The sequence below is a fragment of the Mobula hypostoma genome, chromosome 2 (assembly GCF_963921235.1).
Source record: "Mobula hypostoma chromosome 2, sMobHyp1.1, whole genome shotgun sequence".
Lineage (NCBI taxonomy): Eukaryota > Metazoa > Chordata > Chondrichthyes > Myliobatiformes > Myliobatidae > Mobula > Mobula hypostoma.
In genome coordinates, this window is record NC_086098.1 from 46,962,697 (window position 1) to 46,983,791 (window position 21,095).

At 42.2% G+C, this 21,095-nt stretch overlaps 1 protein-coding gene across 4 annotated transcripts in view; it reads right to left on the bottom strand.

Annotated features, from left to right (window-relative positions):
- Nucleotides 1-21,095, bottom strand: part of LOC134339795 (pumilio homolog 2-like) — a 125,218-nt gene that overhangs the window by 36,010 nt on the left and 68,113 nt on the right. For all 4 annotated transcript variants that reach the window (XM_063036587.1, XM_063036577.1, XM_063036598.1 and 1 more), the window contains 4 exons: nucleotides 20,084-20,209; nucleotides 12,763-12,896; nucleotides 12,038-12,173; nucleotides 6,923-7,066 (listed from right to left, as the gene is read on the bottom strand). In XM_063036587.1, coding sequence (XP_062892657.1) covers nucleotides 6,923-7,066; nucleotides 12,038-12,173; nucleotides 12,763-12,896; nucleotides 20,084-20,209 — 540 coding nt within the window. The remainder of the gene's footprint in view (nucleotides 1-6,922; nucleotides 7,067-12,037; nucleotides 12,174-12,762; nucleotides 12,897-20,083; nucleotides 20,210-21,095) is intronic.

Consider the following 21,095-nt stretch of genomic DNA (forward strand, 5'->3'; position numbering starts at 1 on the left):
TTACACCAAGTAGCAATCTGCCCAGAAGGCAGCAAAGGTAGAAAGATTTGCCAACAATAATTATGGTCACCATGATCGCCTACGTCAGGGGTCCCCAACCTTTTTTGCACCACGGACCGGTTTAATATTGACAATGTTCTTGCTGACCGGCCGACCGGGGTGGTGTTCAAGTTCAACAGTGCGTGACTGCATGTTCTCCAATCCAGGCAACATCCTTATAAATCTCCTCTGCACTCTTTCTATAGCATCCACATTCTTCCTGTAGTGAGGTGACCAGAACTGAACACAGTACTCCAAGTGGGGTCTAAGGTCTTATAAAGCTGTAACACTACCTCATTGTTCTTGAACTCAATCCCACAGCTGATGAAGGCCTACACACCATGCGCCTTCTTAACAACACTGTCAATGTGCGCAGCAGCTTTGAGTGTCCTATGGACGTAGACAACAAGATCACTCAGATCCTCCACACAGCCAAAGAGTCTTACCATTAGTTTGATATTCTGTCTTCAAATTTGACCTAACAAATTGAACCACCTCACACTCACCTGGATTAAACTCCATTTGCCACATCACAGCCCAGTCAGTAAGTGTTATCAGCAAAATTACTAACCCACCCTTCTACTTCCTCATCCAGGTCATTTACAAAAATCACAAAGAGGAGGGGTCCCAGAAAAGATCCCTGTGGAACGCCACTGGGTCACTGTGCTCAATGCAGAATATGAACCATCTACAACCACTCTCTGCCTTCTGTGGGCAAGCCAATTTTGGATCCACAGAGCAAGGTCTCTTAGTTTCCCAAGCCTCACTACTTTCTGAATGAGCCTTGAATGGGGGACCCTACTGAAATCCATATACAGTACATCCAGTGCTCCACCTTTATTAATGTGTTTTGTTACCTCCTCAAAGAATTTAATTAGGCTTGTAAGGCACGACCTGCCCTTGACAAAGCCATGCTGACTATTCTTAATCAGATTATGTCTCTACAAATGCTCATAAATCCTGCCTTTGAGGATCTTCTTTAACAACTTGCCCACTACTTAAGTAAGATCACTGGTCTATAATTTCCTGGGTTATCTTTACTCCCTTTCTTAAACAAGGGAATAACATTTGCAACCCTCCAATACTTCTCCTGTCCCTATTGAAGATACAAAGATCATCACCAGAAGCTCAGCAATCTCGCTCATTTGCCATAGTACCCTGGGGTACATCTCGTCCAGTCCTGCGACATATCTAACTTAATGCTTTTCAAAAGCTCCAATACATTCTCTTTCTTAATGTCTATAAGCTCAAGCATTCAGTCCGCTGTAAGTCATCCCCACAAATGCCAAGGTCCTTTTCCCGGTGAACTATGAAGCAAAGTATTCATTAAGCACCTCTGCTACCTACTCCAGCATGCACACGTTTCCAGTATCACACCTGATTGGTCCCTTTCTCACACAACTCATACTTTTGCTCTTCACATACTTGTAGAAAGCCTTGGGGTTTTCCCTAATCTTGCTTGTCAAAGTCTTCTCATAGCCCCTTCTAGCTCTCCTAATTTCATTCTTAAGCTCCTTCCTGGAAACCTTGTAATTTTCCAGAATACTCTCAGTACCTAGTTTCTTGAACCTTTCATTAGCTTTTTGTTTGTTCTTAACTGGATTTTCCATGTCCTTTGTACACCATGGTTCTTTTACTCTACCATCCTTTCCCTGCCTCAGCGGAACATATTTATGCAGAATGCCATGCAAATGCTCAGTGAACATTTGCCACATTTCTGCCATGCATTTCTCTGAGAACATCTGCTCCCAATTTCTTGCCTAATAGCATCATATTTCCTCCTACCCGAATTAAATGTTTTCCCAAATTGTCTGCTCCTATCCTTCTCCAGCACTATGGTAAAGGAGATAAGAGTTGTGATGACTACCTCCAAAATGCTTTCCCACCAAGAGATCTGACACCTGACCAGGTTCATTTCCCAACACCAGATCAAGTACAGCCTTTCCTCTAGTTGGCTTATCTACATATTGCGTCAGGAAACCTTCTGAACACATGTAACAAAATCCACCCCATCTAAACCCCATGCGCTAAGGAGATGCTCGTCAATATTAAGAAAGTCCCATCACAACAACCCTATTGTTATTGCACGGTTCTAGAATCTGCCTCCCTACCTGCTCCTTGATATCCCTGTCACTATTGTGGGGTCAATAAAAAAAAAGCACACTGTAGAGTTTCTACCACTAACTTCCACCCACACTGACTCAGTAGACAATCCATGACTTACTCCTTTACTGCAGCCTTGACATTATCCCAATCTAAACATCAAGCATTAAGTGCAAATATGAGGAATTCTGCAGATGCTGGAAATTCAAGCAACACACACACAAAATTCTGGTGGAATGCAGCAGACCAGACAACATCCATAGGAAGAAGCAGTCGACGTTTCGGGCCAAGACCCTTCATCAGGACTGTGCTTCTTCCAATGGATGCTGTCTGGCCTGCTATGTTCCACCAGCATTTTGTGTGTGTTGCTTGAATTTCCAGCATCGGCAGATTTCCTCATGTTTGCATTTTTAAATTAACTACTGCGAAGCCTCTTCCAGTGATGCCTACACTGAAGAAGTTTAAATCTTCTCTTCGACGGGAGTTTAGTGAAACCCTCTCTCACTGCTCCCCATCTGTAGTTTCTTCGGCCCTTCAACTTTAGTCCTGACAAAGGGTCTTGGCCCGAAACATCGACTGTGCTTCTTCTGGTCTGTCTGGTCTGCTCTGTTCCACCAGCATTTTGTGTGTGTTGCAAGTATAAAGCGCAGAGCTTTTTTCAGGATTCAAGAACACGTCCAATACTAATTTAATGTAAATAGGGTTTCTGCTTCCAGCACCTTGTTAAGCATCAAGTTCAATCTCAAGTTATTCCTATCTACTCTCTTGCCCATTCATATGTTTTCACACTTCATTTCAGTCTCACTTCAGCCTCTTTTGTGGCAAATAAAGCTACCTTAACTTACACAATCTCCTCTCATAGCTAGGATTTTCAGGATTTGGAAACAGATTTGTAAACACAAGGGATCCTGAGATGCTGGAAATCCAGAGCAACACACACAAAATACTGGAGGAACTCAACAGGTCAGGCAGCAGCTGCAGAAATGAACAGTCAACATTTATGGCTGAGATCCTTCACCAGGATTGGAAAGGAAGGGAGAAGAAGCCAGAATGAAACAGAAAAGAGAGTCTTTGTAAATTGTCCTTCCGGGCTCTCTGGTGCAACCCCATTTTCCCTGTCATTTGGTGATCAGAAATGTACAGAGTAATTGAGATATGAGTACATCAATGAATAAAATCATCTTAAACCCAAATATTCATTGATCCTTAAATATAAGGAAGGTTGATTACTGCCCAGAAATGGATAGGTTTTAAAATTGATTGATTTAAGAAATCCGGTTAACTTCTCTTAAATTCCCAAACAAGGGAGACAGACAGCAATCAATAACATTCACCAAGTTTCTGATTTACCTACGATGGGATGACATGAGAAAGGTACCACATCAGCAAAGAACGGGTCTCCTTTTTCTAGTCACTCCCATTTGATCTGCAGAATAGCTTCTCACATTAAGATAACTATTTGACAATCATTCGTGTCATTTTGTACTGATGCCTGGAACCTAGTACCTATTACAAGACAGGTACTGGTGGTACAGTACTCTCTTCTCCACATGGCCTAGAATCATAAGACATGTAACAATGCAACACCTTGAAGAATAATGGAAAAGAAACAAAGTATTTTATGTAACATACATCAAAGTTGCTGGTGAATGCAGCAGGCCAAGCAGCATCTATAGGAAGAGGTGCAGTCGACGTTTCAGGCCGAGACCCTTCGTCAGGATTAACTATCCTATAGATGCTGCTTGGCCTGCTGCGTTCACCAGCAACTTTGATGTATGTTGCTTGAATTTCCAGCATCTGCAGAATTCCTGTTGTTAAAGTATTTTATGTAATTCCTTCTAACATGAGGCATGACATCACCAAAATAGACAATCTTCTTGATTTGAATTGACTTTATTTCTTATATCCTTCACATACGAGGAGTAAAAATCTTTACGTTACATCTCTGTTTGAATGTGCAATTTATAGTAATATATAATAAATAGTACATACAACAGAACAGTCAAAATAGCATAGAATATAATTGTGTCAGCGTGAATTAATCAGTCTGATGGCCTTACGGAAGAAGCTGTCCTGGAGCCTGTTGGTCCTGGCTTTTATACTGTGATACCATTTCCAGATGGTAGCAGCTGGAACAGTTTGTGGTTGGAGTGATTTGGGGCTTCAATGATCCTTCCGGCCCTTTTTTTTTTGCATCTGTCGCTGTAAATATCCTGAATAGTGGGAAGTTTACATCCACAGATGTGCTGGTCTGTCTATACCACTCTCTGCAGAGTCCTGCGATTGAGGGAAGTACAGTTCCCATACCAGGCAGTGACGCAGCCAGTCAGGATGCTCTCAATTGTGCCCCTGTAGAAAGTCCTTAGGATTTAGGGACTCAAGCCAAACTTCTTCAACTGTCTGAGGTGAAAGAGGCACTGTTGTGCTTTTTTCACCACACAGCCGGTATGTAAAGACCACGTGAGGTCCTTGGTGATATGCATGCAGAGGAACTTAAAGCTGTTCACCCTCTCAATCCCAGATCCACTGATGACTATAGGGGTTAGCCTGCCTCCATTCCTCCTGTAGTCCACAACCAGCTCCTTTGTTTTTGCGACATTGAATACCAGCTATTCAGTTTTATTCCCATCGCAGTTATGGCTGTAATTATATCAATAAACACTTGCTAAGCTTCAATACCAACAGTTCATTCAACTGCTGAAACTTATTTCATGCTGGCCTTATTGGATTTCAAATTGGAATTCCAATAAGGGATTGGAATTTGTTTATTACTGTATGAACCAAGATAGAGTGAATAGTTGTCTTGTATACCGTTAATATAGATTAAATCATTACATAGTGCATCCAGGTAAAAGTAAGTAAAACAATGCAGAATAAAGTCTAACAGTCAGAGAGGAAATGGCTGAGCAGGCAAACATCAAGGTGCAAGATTATAACAAGGTAGACTCTTAAGGTCCACCTTCATGCATTTGAAGTTACATGACCTTCACATAACTTTATGATGGATATTGAGATTTTTCTTTTGTCTCCCAAAATCTGGGTTGAGACTTGCATTGGTTTATATACATCTTTCATAATTCAAAACAAATTTTACAGCAGCATTAGTAGGACATTAGTACTTTTTAGGGAGAAAAAATTGATTCGTAAGGCATGGAGTTTGTTGAGCATGCCTTAAGAACTGGGTAAAAATATATTTCTGACATACCCAAGTGGCATTGCTGAGAAAGGTTCAGAGTACACAGCTTAAAATGTATTTTCTTGCTCCTCAAATTAATAGCTCTCAAAAAATAGATCTGTGCCCAGTTGAAATGTAGCATGAACAGCAGTGAACGTATACACTATGTTTAACATTCATTTTAGTTGAAAATAAATTGATTTATAAAATGATGAGGAAATGCTGGGCATTCACTTATGTCTATGAAATTAACCAATGTATAGGGATAAGAGTTAAGTTCGGGGATTTTATTGGGTTTGACTTGGTTACGATGTAATACAGATAAACACTAAAACGTAAACTGTCTCTCTATCTGTCTCTCCCTGCCCTACTAATTAACTGCCAAATATGCAGTTAACCTTTATGGTGAAATAATCTACAAGTGATGTCTAGAATATTCAGTAACTAGAAGCAACTGTTCAATTTTCATCACTGAAGATCAACTTCATTATCCAAAAGGCCAATGCCCACAAAATATAAATTACTCCCTGTAATATTGGGCTAAACATGGTGTCAGGCAACTTCTAGTTGCTGTTCTTGAATGGCAACTTCTACATTTTTTTTTAAATGCAGGACTGCACATGTCTAAACTTAAAAGAAAAACCCTTCCCTTCAATGGAATTTCCACCAGCAATTTCATATTCAGAGATGGCAATCTTAGACATCCCACCCTGCAAAAACTCATTTCAGGGAGGTAACACCATCAATTTGCGGGAGATTCCCGGAACTTCCGGGAGAGATGGGATGTCTGCAATGGAGTAGCTTCTTCGCAGCTAGCCAGCTAGTTTAAATAACGTTAGCTATGCTGATGAATGAATGACACTTGTTAAACTCACCTCAACATGTCTTTTACAGTCTTAACCCACCATGGGCAATAGAAAAGTCACTGTTGCAAACAGTGCAGCGAGCAACACTGTCATTATTTTTGACCCCTATTAGGCAGGGGTACACTTTAGTGTAGTCTGGGGTGACGTACGTTTTATATTTTCTTTTTTTGGAACACTCTCCCATGGCGCGCTCTCCCTCGCTCATGCGCTCTCTCATGCTCTCGCTCGCATTCTCTCTCGCTCTCAAAAAAATTGATTTCCGCGATATTATATATAATTTGCGGGCATCAGGGAGCCACTATTTATATGTGGGAGACTCCCGGAACTTCCGGGAGAGGTGGAATGTCTGCAATCTGTCACCATCCTCTGCATTGTTCACTGTCAGCTATGCTTAAGAATGTGCAATGTAAAAACAGGGATTGAAGAATTATGTTCCTATGTTCCAAGTGTGGGGGCGGGGGGGGGGGGGGGAGAGAATAGCACCTTTAATAGGGGCATGCATGGGCCAGGCACATGACCACTCACAAATAAAATAAAATCAAACAAGCACAAAATTCAACCAAGGGAGCAAACATTGAACTCTGAAAGGAGTTTAGTGCCTCTGATGAGGCTTTGCTGATCATATATTGTGACCATTGCAGCTGGTAAGAAGCAGACAAGCAGTAAGTTTGCCATTCCAGCCACATCTTTCACTTGAAAGCAATAAATATTAGCACTTCATATTAAAATCATGACCTACCAGCTTGTGCGGCAGCGGAGCTGATGATAACTGGTGTCGATGCTACCAGCCTAACTGGTGTCCCTAATCCAGTTCTTGCTCCAGGTCCCACCACTAAGGTGCCAGTCTGGTCATAGTAAGCAGCTGGCGCTAGAACTTGATAACCTAAAAAGTAGTGATTTGGTAATAAAAATAGGCGGAAAAAATCAACTCTACCCACACTTCGAATCCATAACTCAAAAACCAATAGCTGTTGAAATAGTTTGTTCACTGTTCACAATTAAGCATAGAATTTAATTGTGTCATTCAGATCCAGTACAATGGTAAGCTGCTTTTGAGGCTCTTGTCTATAAAATTATTCCTCAGCATCTTAATATAGCCTCTTTTTATATTATATAAATAGGATGCATCTATATATTAAAAACAGATATAGGATAATTTTTATATTATGAAATTTGATTATCACAAGTTTTCCTTTTCTTTTACTTTCACTTTTCAGAGACCAGAATAATAATCAAGCTTGTACAATAAGAAATGGGGGCCCTTCAGTCCACCACATCAGTTTTTTTGCCCATCTACACCAATTCCATTTGCCTGCATTTCGACCGCACCCATCTTGCCTTGCTTATTAAGTGTTTGTGTAATTGTCACTTAAATGTAGTAATTGTATTTGATTGCTTCACCCCTCTGGCCGTGTGTTCCAGGAATGTACCACTCGTTTAAGTTAAAAAAAACACACACCTAAGATCCCCTTTAAAATATTTTCCTGTCACCCTAAAATTATGTTTCAAGACTCCTGCTAATTTCCTAAAATACACTTCACTATCTACCTCATCGATGGTTAATTGAATCCTTGTCATATATATTTCTTTCAGGTCACCCTTCAGCCTCCATCAGTCTCAGAGAAAGAAAAAAGGTTATCTGATCTCTTCTCATAACTTAAGTCCTCCATTTCAGGTAATATCCTGGTGAATCTCTTCTGTGCTCTCTCTAGGGCAATAATATCCATCCTATAGTGCGGTGACTGGACCTTCAAATGCAGTTGAACAGAGATATGTAATGTTGCAACACAAGGATTGAACTCTACCATGCCTTGACCAATGAAAGAAAGCATGGCATATCCCTACCTTACCACCCTAAACACCTGTATTGCCACTTACAGAGAACTAAAACCAATGGCTCCTAGTTCTCTCTGTTCAACAATATTCCTCAATGCCCTACCTTTTACATTACCCCTCTTTGACTCCATCTGGGTGCCTCCAAACTTAACATTGATTTCTCGAACTTCTGATAATGCCCTCCACCCCCCTTCCCATTGACTCGCATCTGGACCATAACCCCCAATACCCCTCCAATCCACATACCTATCCACACTTCTCTTAAATGTTTCAAACACTCATTTGCCACATCCACTGGCAGCTCTTTCCACACCTGCACCGCCCTCTGAGTGAAGTAGTTCCTCTTCAGGTTCCTTGTAAATATTTCACAGTTCACCTTTAACCTGTGTCCTCTAGTTCTAGTCTCACCCTGCCTCGGTGGAAAAAGCCAGCTTGCCTTTACCCTTAACAATACACACCTTGACTTTCTATACCTCTATCAAATCACCATCATTTTCCTACTCTCTAAGGAATAAAACTCTAACCTTTCCCCATAACTCAGGTCAAGTCGCAACAACATCTTCGTAAATATTTTTCGGTACTCTTTCAATGTTATTGATATCATTCCGGTACGTAGGTGACGAGAAGTGCACATAATGCTCCAAATTTGACCTCAATGTTTTATACAACTTCAACATAACATCCCAATCAATACTCTAGATTTATGAAGGCCAATGTGCCAAAAATTCCTTTTACAAACCTGTCTGTTTGGATCTGTATATCCGGATTCCTCTGTACTACCGCAGTCCTCACTGCCCTACCATTCATTGTGTAAGTTTGAACCTGGTTTGTCCTGCCAAATTGCAGCACATCACACTAGTCTTCATTAAATTCCATCTACCATTTTTCCAGTTGGCTCAGATCCCACTGCAGTTCTGAAGGCATCCCACTTATCAAGTATTTCCTTGCCACACAAAACAAAAATCCACACCTGCGAGAGGACCAGTGTTATCCTCCTCCATGATTATCTTGAAACTAATGGAATTATGATCACTAGATCCAAGCTGCTTTCCTACACACATCTCTGTCACCTGCCCTATCTCATTCCTAATAAAGAGATTCAGTTTCCCACTCCCTAGTTGGGACTTCTACATATTGAAGAAACTTTGCTGAACACATTTGACATTCTATCCTATCCAGTCTTTTGACAGTATGGGAGTCCCAGTCAATATATGGAAAGTTCAAATCACCTATCGCACCAATATTTTTCTTGCAACGGTCTCCACAAATGTGCTGATCTAAATCCACTTACTTTTGGGAGGTTTATAATATAATCTCAGTTCCACCTGTACAGCCTCAGCAGCCTAGTCTGTCCTGCCTCAACAACGCCATGACATTTTCCCTAATGAGTAATACCACTATTCCCCCTTTAAGTCCCCCTCTACTATTGTTTTATAAAGCAACAGAACCCTAGAACATTGAGCTGCCAGTCCTACCCCTCATGTAACCAAGTCTCAATAATGGCTACAATATCATAATTCCATATGCTAATCCAACTTCTTAGCTTATCCACAATATATCCTGCACAACCTTTCAGTTCCATGTATAGGCTTAACATGTACTTTCCTCAGAACTACCTCACTAGCAGCTCTGGCACTCTACTTCCCATCCCCAAGAGCAGCATTAGTCATAGTCATACTTTATTGATCCTGGGGAAAAATTGGTTTTTGTTACAGTTGCACCATAAATAATAAATAGTAATATGTAAATTATGCCAGTAAATTATGAAATAAGTCCAGGACCAGCCTATTGGCTCAGGGTGTCTGACCCTCCAAGGGAGGAGTTGTAAAGTTTGACGGCCACAGGCAGGAATGACTTCCTATGACGCTCAGTGCTGCATCTCGGTGGAATGAGTCTCTGGCTGAATGTACTCCTGTGCCCACCCAGTACATTATGTAGTGGATGGGAAACATTGACCAAGATGGCATGCAACTTAGACAGCATCCTCTTTTCAGACTGTGAGAGAGTCCAGTTCCATCCCCACTACATCACTGGCCTTACGGATGAGTTTGTTGATTTTGTTGGTGTCTGTTACCTTCAGCCTGCTGCCCCAGCACACAACAGCAAACATGACAGCACTGGCCACCGCACTCGTAGAACATCCTCGGCATCGTCTGGCAGATGTTAAAGGACCTCAGTCTCCTCAGGAAACAGAGATGGCTCTGACCCTTCTTGTAGACAGCCTCAGTGTTCTTTGACCAGTCCAGTTTATTGTCAATTCGTATCCCCAGGTATTTGTAATCCTCCACCATGTCCACACTGACCCCCTGGATGGAAACAGGGGTCACCGGTACCTTAGCTCTCCTCAGGTCTACCATCAGCTCCTTAGACTTTTTCACATTAAGCTGCAGATAATTCTGTTCACACCATGTGACAAAGTTTCCTACCGTAGCCCTGTACTCAGCCTCATCTCCCTTGCCGATGCATCCAACTATGGCAGAGTCATCAGAAAACTCTGAAGATGACAAGACTCTGTGCAGTAGTTGAAGTCTGAGGTGTAAATGATGAAGAGAAAGGGAGACAAGACAGTCCCCTGTGGAGCCCCAGTGCTGCTGATCACTCTGTCAGACACACAGTGTTGCAAGCACACGTACTATGGTCTGCCAGTCAGGTAATCAAGAATCCATGATACCAGGGAAGCATCCACCTACATCACTGTCAGCTTCTCCCCCAGCAGAGCAGGGTGGATGGTGTTGAATGCACTGGAGACGTCAAAAAACGTGACCCTCACAGAGCTCGCTGGCTTGTCCAGGTGGGCGTAGACACGGTTCAGCAGGTAGACGATGGCATCCTCAACTCCTAGTCGGGGCTGGTAGGTGAACCGGAGGGGATCTGAGTGTGGCCAGACCATCGGCTGGAGCAGCTCCAGAACAAGTCTCTCCAGGGTCTTCATGATGTGGGAGGTCAATGCCACTGGTCTATAGTCATTGAGGCCGCTGGGGCATGGCGTCTTCGGCACAGGGACGAGGCAGGACGTCTCCCACAGTACAGGAACCCTCCAGAGCCTCAGGCAAACCTTCCCACAAGGATATTGGTACCCTTCCAGTTCAGGTGTAAACCATCCCAATTGTAAAGGCCCTCTTCCTTGGAAAAGTGCCCAACATTACAAAAAAATCTGAAGTCCTCCCTCCTTCACCATATCCTTTCCCACATTAAACTGTTCTCAAACTTGCATGTGGCACCACCAACCACCCTCTCCCTGAGCAAACCCACTAGCAAACCTTCCTGCAAGAATACTGGCTCCCCCCTCACTTGGAGTTCAGGTGCAAACCTTTCCATTTGTACAGGTCCCAGTCAGAAAAACAACTTTCAACACTACCCTCTGCATCCTATCACTAGCAGATTTTGGATCCAATTAGCCAGTTCATCCTAAACGTCTAGACCAGTCTACCATGCGAGACTTGTTAAATGTTCCAGCCTAACCATTGGATAATTTCATGCTTCTCCTTCTCATGATTCTATCTAGCTCATTTCACCAACAAGATCCCCTCTCCATTTGGTTCCATCTCCCCTTCACCTCTCCACTTAGGATTCCCGTCATCAGCTTCGTTAATTTTCCAATTCCACCTTTTCCCCTCCTGGCTCTACCTGCTCATCAGTCCATAATCAAGCTTTCTATCCCATATCCTCACAGTCTTAGCAAAAAGAAATATGGTGTGTTGGTCAGGAAGGTCTAACTGACTCAGCTTCTTCAGGTTATAACAATAAAGAAAAAATTTATTTAAGACCTCTCTAGTCAATGGAGAGAGCTTGTAAATCCAATTTCTGATTTTACCTGTGGAGTTCAGAATGTGTGGATTTCAAGGAAAACAACTGTATCGCCTTCTGAGAAAAAAATTCATTGCATGAAGAATAGGAGTGCCCTCATGTAAGAAATTACACTCCTCCAGGAGTTACTGCTTGTCTTCTGTGATGGAGAAAAGTGGAGTTGTATGTTAAATAGCTACTCTTCAAAAGTAATTATAACAAAGACACATACCTGGCATTCCAGTGGCAAGGCCTTGACTAAAGGCCAGAGCCGGATTGGTTGCAGCAGCTGCTGCTAGCGAGTCAGCTTGTTGACTCTGCTGACCCTGATTCGGAGTGAGTGGGCGCTGATTTCCACCTCGCAGAACCTAGCAATTATGCATAAAACAAAGACTTTATCATTTTCATGATACAACAGCAGCTAGCCAAGCTCATAGATAAATTCAATTTTTAATCACTAAAATTCAATTAATAGGGCATGACTTATAAAAATGTTTTAAATTCTTAAAGTAACTAAAATATAAATACAAGTTATGCAGAACAGTGCCTCTGCACAGCTCCAGAAACCCAAATTTGACCCTGACCTTAAAGGCTGTCGATATGTACATTGTGACTATGGGGTTCCCCCATTTTTTTTTCCACTTGCCAAGAATGTGCACGTTGGTTTGTAAACTGGCAACCATATGTTGTGACTAGTGTAAATTGAGTGGAAGGTGAATAAAATGGTGGGAGATCTGTATGGGAGTGAAAAAGTAAATGTAGGATTTGTGTGAATGGGTGCTTGAAAATCAGTGTGAACATGCTGAACTGGAGAGCCATTTCTTTGCTATATAATGACAGAATGAACACCAATATCCATCCAATATTTAAGTAGATTTGTACAGAGAATTTAGTAGAATACGTTACAGCCATTCACAGAAGGTAACCTAGACAGTGAAATCAATGAGAAACACGTACTTGTTGTCCTTGCTGTGCCTGTGTTGCAGCCTGTTGGTTGGCAGAATTGTTTGCAGCTGCTTGCTGTTGGAACAGATTAGCTGGATACACACCCCATGGAACTCCATAATACTGAGGAGGGACAACGGTAGGACCTGGCTCAAAAATGAAGCAACAGGTGAAGCAACTGGTCTTTTTTCAGCAGCACTAGAAAACACTGTTCACAAATACTAATGGAAGTCCTCTAATATTTTGCTTCCTTTCGTAATCTTTATAAATATCCATCTCCAAACATGAATGCCAACCCATTCGTCTAAGACTCTTTTCAATCCCCCACCACTGTCCTCTGCATGCAAGTTGCTACTGTGTCAGTAGCGACCTGAAACTCCAGTGCCTGCACTACTTACTCAGGTGTAAAACTTTTCCATTTATATGAAGTTATTACTGAACCATGAACACTCAAAGTCTCTCAATAATGTTAATTACTAGGAGCATTTTCTATCCTACAAATATGCCACAAATTCAAAGATTTTGAATAACTGGAACTTGGTTTAAAAAATGCAGGTATAACGGGGAAAGAGGAAGGATTTAGAAGATCACTTAACATAAATGAAAGCGGAATAATATCTGGAACTCAAATCAGAAAACTCCATGCCAATGATTTCAGCACATCCTAGGGGCAAATATTCAGAGTGCCACTGAAGGAATACTTTGCTGCTGGAAGTGCTAAATTTCGCGTAAGATAGTAAATGTAGATTTTGTCTGCTCTCAGGGTGTGTTCTAAGAGAGGACATGGAAGATTACAACTACTATTCCTTCTGCATCAATGTTTTATCTGATCATGCAGATTGTGGGACCAACATACAAAGCATCTGCCACATTTCCCTATATTGCAACAGTTGTTTTACAGGTACACACTGCCCCTACTGATACCATGAAGGGCACAATAAATAAACAATATAACCACAAATATCTGTATGTGAAATGTGTTGAATCAAAGGATCTAATTGTACAAGTAATAGAAGGTGGTTACAATTGCAAATTGCCAGGCCAATCAAATACAAAGAAATATGGCTATTGCTGATTGAGGCCTTCATTAATCTCCATCCAAAGACCAAATTAAAGACACTATAATGAATGGAGGACTACCTGCACTGATAGATAAATTAATAGCAAAAATAGTGGTAAGTAGCCTTGATGTAAAATCCATTAGAGATATGGTTCTTTGGTAACTTTAGTTTTAAAATTAATTATTCTGGGCTATTTAGTAATTAAAAAGGAGAGACAAAATGGGAAGTGGCTTGGAGTGGAACAACTGACCACTGCTACAGTGAAGGACAACAATAAAGCTCTTGCCTTAGAAAAGTGACAAGTAGAAGACAGGGAGGGACAGGAAGTATGTGTGATAGACTGGTATTCTGTACTGCGTGTCAGATGTGAGAAGTCCGGGAGACTCCCAGCCTCCTGGACGGCCACATCTGTGCCAGGTGCGTTGAGCTGCAGCTCCTTAGGGACCGGGTTAGGAAACTAGAGATGCAGCTCGATGACCTTCATTTGGTCAGGGAAAGTGAGGAGGTGATAGATAGGAGCTACAGGCAAGAAGTCACACTGGGTCCTCGGGAGACAGATAAGTGGGTAACAGTCAGGAGAGGGAAGAGCAGGAGTCAGATACTACAGAGTATCCCTGTGGCTGTCCCCCTTAACAATAAGTACTCCTGCTTGAGTAATTTGGGGGGGGGGGGGTGGAGACAGCCTACCTGGGGGAAGCGACAGTGTCTGGCCCTGTAGCTCAGAAGGGCAGGGAAAGGAAGAGGATGCCAGCAGTGACAGGGGACTCTATAGTTAGGGGGTCAGACAGGCGGTTCTGTGGACGCAGGAAAGAAACTTGGATGGTAGTTTGCCTCCCAGGTGTCAGGGTCCGAGATGTTTCTAATCGTGTCCACGATATCCTGAAGTGGGAGGAGAAAAGCCAGAGGTCATGGTATATATTGGTACCAACGACATAGGGAGGAAGAGGGAGGTGGTCTTGAAAACAGACTACAGGGAGTTAGGAAGGATGTTGAGAAGTATGACCTCAAAAGGTAGCAATGTCAGGATTACTGCCTGCGCCACGTGACAGTGAGTATAGGAATAGAATGAGGTGGAGGATAAATGCGTGGTTGAGGGATTGGAGCAGGGGGTAGGGATTCAGATTTCTGGATCACTGGGATGAGTTTTGGGGCAGGTGTAACCTGTATGAAAAGGATGGATTGCACTTGAATCCGACGGGGACCAATATCCTGGCAGGGAGGTTTGCTAAAGCTATTGGGGAGAGTTGAAACTACGATTGCTGGGGGGGTGGGAACCAAAATGAAGAGACGGAGGAAGGGGCGGTTGGCTCACAAATAGAGAAAGCGTGTAGACAGTGCGAGAGGGAGGATAGGCAGGTGATAGAGAAGGGATTTGCTCAGACCGATGGTGTGAGATGTGTCTATTTTAACGCAGGGAGTATTATGAACAAAGCAGATGAGCTTAAAGCATGGATCAGTACTTAGAGCTGTGATGTTGTGGCCATTACAGAGACTTGGATGGTTCAGGTGCAGGAATGGTTACTTAAGAGTGCTAGTCTTTAGATGTTTCAGAAAGGACAGGAATGGAGGTAAAAGAGGTGGGGTCGTGGCACTGCTGATCAGAGATGTGTCACAGCTGCAGAAAAGGAGGAAGTCATGGAGGGATTGTATACTGAGTCTCTGTGGGTGGAAGTTAGGAACAGGAAGGGGTCAATAACTCTACTGGGTGTTTTTATAGACCGCCCAATAGTAACAGGGATATCGAGGAGCAGACAAGGAGACAGATTCTAGAAAGATGTAATAATAACAAGGGTTGTCATGGCAGGAGATTTTAATTTCCCAAATATCGATTGGTATTTCCCGAGAGCAAGGGGTTTAGATGGGGTGGAGTTTGTTAGGTGTGTCCAGGAAGGTTTCCTGACAATATGTAGATAAGCCAACAAGAGGAGGGGCTGTACTTGATCTGGTATTGGGAAATGAACCTGTCAGGTGTCAGATCTCAGTGGGAGACATTTTGCAGATAGTGATCACAATTCTATCTCCTTTACCAGCACTGGAGAGCAATAGGAACAGAAAAGTTAGGAAAGCGTTTAATTGGAGTAAGGAGAAATATGAGGCTATCAGGCAGGAACTTGGAAGCATAAATTGGGAACAGATGTTCTCAGGGAAATGTACGGCAGAAATGTGGCAAACGTTCAGCGGATATTTGCGTGGCGTTCTGCATAGGTATGTTCCAATGAGACAGGGAAAGGCTGGTAGGGTACAGGAACCATGGTGTACAAAGGCTCTTATAAATCTAGTCAAGAAGTAAAGAAAAGCTTCCGAAAGGTTCAAAAAACTAGGTGATAGAGATCTAGAAGATTATAAGGCTAGCAGGAAGGAGCTTAAGAATGAAATTAGGAGAGCCAGCAGGAGCCATGAGAAGGCCTTGACAAACAGGATTAAGGAAAACCCCAAAGCATTTGACAAGTACGTGAAGAGCAAGAGCATAAGACATGAGAGAATAGAACTAATCAAGTGTGGCAGTGGAAAAATGTATATGGAACCAGAGGAGATAGCTGAGGTACTTAGGGAATACTTTGCTTCAGTATTCACTATGGAAAAGGATCTTGGCCATTGTACGGATGACTTACAGTGGACTGAAAAGCTTGAGCATGTAGATATTACGGAACAGGATGTGCTGGAGCTTTTGGAAAGCATCAAGTTCAATAAGTCACCGGGACCAGACGGGATATACCCCAGGCTACTGTGGGAGGCAAGGGAGGAGACTGCTGAGCCTCTGGCGATGATCTTTGCATCATCAACAGGGACGGGAAAGGTTCCGGAGGATTGGAGCTTTGCGGATGTTGTTCCCTTATTCAAGAGAGGGAGTAGAGATAGCCCAGGAAATTATAGACCAGGGAGTCTTACTTCAGTGGTTGGTAAGTTGATGGAAAAGATCCTGAGAGGCAAGATTTATGAACATTTGGAGAAGCAAATTATTATTAGGAATAGCCAGCATGGCTTTGTCAAAGGCAAGTCATGCCTTATGAGCCTGATTGAGTTCTTTGAGGATGTGACTAAACATATTGATGAAGGTAGAGCAGTAAATGTAGTGTATATGGATTTCAGCAAGGCATTTGATAAGGTACCCCATGCAAGGCTTATTGAGAAAGTAAGGAGGCATGGGATCTAAGGGGACCTTGCTTTGTGGATCCAGAATTGGCTTGCCCACAGAAGGCAAAGTGTGGTTGTAGACGAGTAATATTCTGCATGGAAGTTGGTGACCAGTGGTGTGCCTCAAGGATCTGTTCTGGGACCCCTTCTCTTCGTGATTTTTATAAATGACCTAGATGAGGAAGTGGAGGGATGGGTTAGTAAATTTGCTGATGATGCAAAGGTTGGGGGTGTTGTGAATCGTGTGGAAGTTTGTCAGAGGTTACAACGGGACATCGATAGAATGCAAAACTGGGCTGAAAAGTGGCAGATGGAGTTCAACCCAGATAAGTGTGAGGTGGTTCATTTTAGTAGGTCAAATATGATGGCAGAATATAGTATTAATGGTAAGACTCTTGGCAGTGTGGAGGATCAGAGGGATCTTGGGGTCCGAGTCTACAGGACACTCAGGTTGACTGCGTAGTTAAAAAGGCATACAGCGTATTGGCCTTCATCAATCGTGGGATTGAGTTCAAGAGCCCAGAGGTAATGTTACAGTTATATAGGACCCCAGCCAGACCCCACTTGGAGTACTGTGCTCAGTTCTGGTCACCTCACCACAGGAAGAATGTGGAAACTATAGAAAGAACGCAGAGGAGATTTACATGAATATTGCCTGGATTGGGGAACATGCCTGATGAGAATAGATTGAGTGAACTTGGCCTTTTCTCCTTGGAGTGACAGAGGATGAGAGGTGACCTGATAGAGTTGTATAAGATGATGAGAGGCATTGATCATGTGGATAGCCAGAGGCTTTTTCCCAGGGCTGAAATGGCTAACACGAGAGGGCACAGTTTTAAGGTGCTTGTAAGTCCGTACAGAGGAGATGTCAGGGGTAAGTTTTTTAAAAAAACTCAGAGTGGTGAGTGCGTGGAATGGGCTACCGTCGACAGTGGTGACAGATGGATACGATAGTCTTTCAAGAGACTTCTGCTTAGGTACATAGAGCTTAGAAAAATAGACGGCAATGGTAACCCAAGGTAATTTCTAAAGAAAGGACGTTCTCGGCACAGCATTGTGGGCCGAAGCGTCTGTATTGTGTTGTAAGTTTTCTATGTTTCTCGAATGAGTATGAATGAAAACAGAGATAAAGAGTCCGAAAACACTGCCCATTTGACAGCAGCTAAATAACAGGATTGAGTGTCATTCAATTAATGTGAGAAGTTGTTAATAAAGACAAAACAAAAATAACAAGAGGACTTCAATCCTGACATAAACTATATAAATGAAAATGGCAAAACAGATCATAGATCTCAAAAGTTTGCTGCAGCAAGGAATAATGGAATCAGCAAAAGAACTGGTTATTTTAGAGGGATGATTGATCAGTAATCTCAGAAAGGAATTCACTGGAGAAAGTGATTATAAGATAATATTTTACTTCAGCTCTGAGCATTACGTGCCTAAATTGGAACCAGTATGTGAAATTCAAGTACGGTCATCTTCGTGAGAATTTAAGGCAAGTTGGCCCAAGTAGATTTGGGAATAGGTTAAAAGTTACAATTGTAGATATACTGTATGACAGCAAACATTGAAAATATTTTTTTTTAATTCTCAATAAATTAGAGCAACTAGCAGATACTCACATTCTCACATAATTACAGAGAGGATAAGGATTACAGGGGATCGATGGAAAAAGTTCGAAGTTCTGCCAAAGGTTAGTGGGCCAGACGTCTAGCTATTCTCGAAATCAAGGAATGGTCAAAAATATATATTAGTAGCATATACAACTTAATTCGCATATGCTATGGAAAACTACAGCCGGACACATTATGATGTTATGATGGGGGAAACGGAAAGTTTTCAATTCTCCAAGTACTGAACTGGCTTTTACATAGAAACATAGAAAACCTACAGCACAATACAGGCCCTTCAACCCACAAAGTCCCTACCTTAGAAATTACTAGGCTTACCTATAGCCCTCTATTTTTCTGAGCTCCATGTACCTATTCAAAAGTCTCTTAAAAGACTCTATTGTATCCGCCTCCACCACTGTTGCCGGCAGCCCATTCCACGCACTCACCACTCTGAGTAAAGAACTTACCCCTGACATCTCCTCTGTACCTACTCCCCAAGCACTTTAAGTCCTCTTGTGGCAACCATTTCAGCCCTGAGAAAAAGCCTCTATCCACATGGTCAATGCCCTTATCTTATCTTCTGCAACTCTATCAGGTCACCTCTCATCCTCCGTCGCTCCAAGGAGAAAAGGCCAAGTTCACTCAACCTATTCTCATAAGGGATGCTCCCCAATCCAGGCAACATCCTTGTAAATCTCCTCTGCACCCTTTCTATAGCTTCCACATCCTTCCTGTAGTGAGGCAATCAGAACTGAGCACAGTACTCCAAGTGGGGTCTGACCAGGGTACTATATAGCTGCAACACTTCCTCTCGGCTCCTAAATTCAATTCCACGATTGATGATGGCCAATACACCGTACGCCTTCTTAACCACACAGTCTACCTGCGCAGCTGCTTTGAGCGTCCTATGGACTCGGACCCCAAGATCCCTCTGATCCTCCACACTGCCAAGAGTCTTACCATTAATACTATATTCTGCCATCATATTTGACCTACCAAAATGAACCACCTCACATTTATCTGGGTTGAACTCCATCTGCCACTTCTCAGCCCAGCTTTGCATCCTATCAATGTCCCGCTGTAAACTCTGACAGCCCTCCACACTATCCACAACACCTCCAACCTTTGTGCCATCAGCAAACTTACTAATCCATCCCTCCACTTCCTCATCCAGGTAATTTATAAAAATTCACAAGGAGTAAGGGTCCCAGAACAGATCCCTGATTTTAGATTTAAAACACCAATCAGTTATTTGGCTCCACCTCCAATAGAAGGGTGAGAATCTCACTGAAGTTCCTTAGCATTAATGCCACTTTATCAGACACAAATATTAGAAATCACTGATTTCAATTGGGACTGAAAGCAGTTTGTTCAAATGGAGTATATGACCTGCTCCAATCTATACAAAAGTGTGTAATACTGAGTTGCTTTCTTCTTTCTCCCACCCTCAGCCCCCAACAGCCTTTTAAATTAGGTCTGTACAACTTTATTCAGATGTTACTATTACGGAAAATGGTTGATCACCTGCTAAAGTAGCTGCTGCAGCCAGTCCTGCTGCAGTGTATGGATCTGTGCCTGGTGGAGCTGCACTGATTATGTATGGGTTTGGCATAAAGGCAGCTGGAGCAAGACCTGCTGAAAATACACCTGCTGTTCAAGACAAAAAAATACATTATTTACTCCTTCTATTCCAAAAAAAATCCAAAAGGTACATTTTTGAGCACTAGTCCATTGGTCTTCACTTCTGACAATTCCCCACAGAAATCTAAATAACTCTGTAGCAATAAATGGTCTTTTCCTTCATATTGCCAACATAAGTGAGCTTCCATCCCACTGGTCATATTCTATACTTCAGCATGGGATAGATGAAGCTAACACAAATGTCATGGAGATAGAGGGAATAAAGTTTTCTAAAGAAGTGGTCACACATGTTCTTGCAAACATGACATCTCAGTATGGTTACAAACCCGTAAGTTGCAAGAAAAATTTAGAAATAGAAAGGAGGCGGGTTCTGGCGAAAAATGAAATGCACAATACATGTTTTCAAACTTAAATCAGTGAACCATCAGTGAAGCAAGATAAAGGCTCTTTACACATGTAGAAATGGCAAATAATATATTGCAGATTCTGTAATGAAATTAGTGGAAGTATTGTACTCTGGTAACATTTACCATTAAGATTGAAAACAAGTCTTTAACATATAATCATCTCAGCCAAGAAATTCTATCTCTTATAACCATTACAGTGAAGATATAATTACATTTAGGATAGTGCATGTATTAATCTGGGAATAAGATTGAGGAGCAACTACCATAAATTATCACAGATATTCCTGGCTTGCAGTCCAGCATTTCCTTCATCTGTACATGCACCATTTATCTGATTGGTGCCAGTAAATTCTCACTGATTCTATTTTATGAACTGATCTCTAATCATCTTAAAAATTTAGGAGAAATCTGAACACAACAGTATTTTCTAGCCTTTATCTAGTGCTTTGTATTCTGCTTTTGATATCAAATTCCACCAAATACAAAAT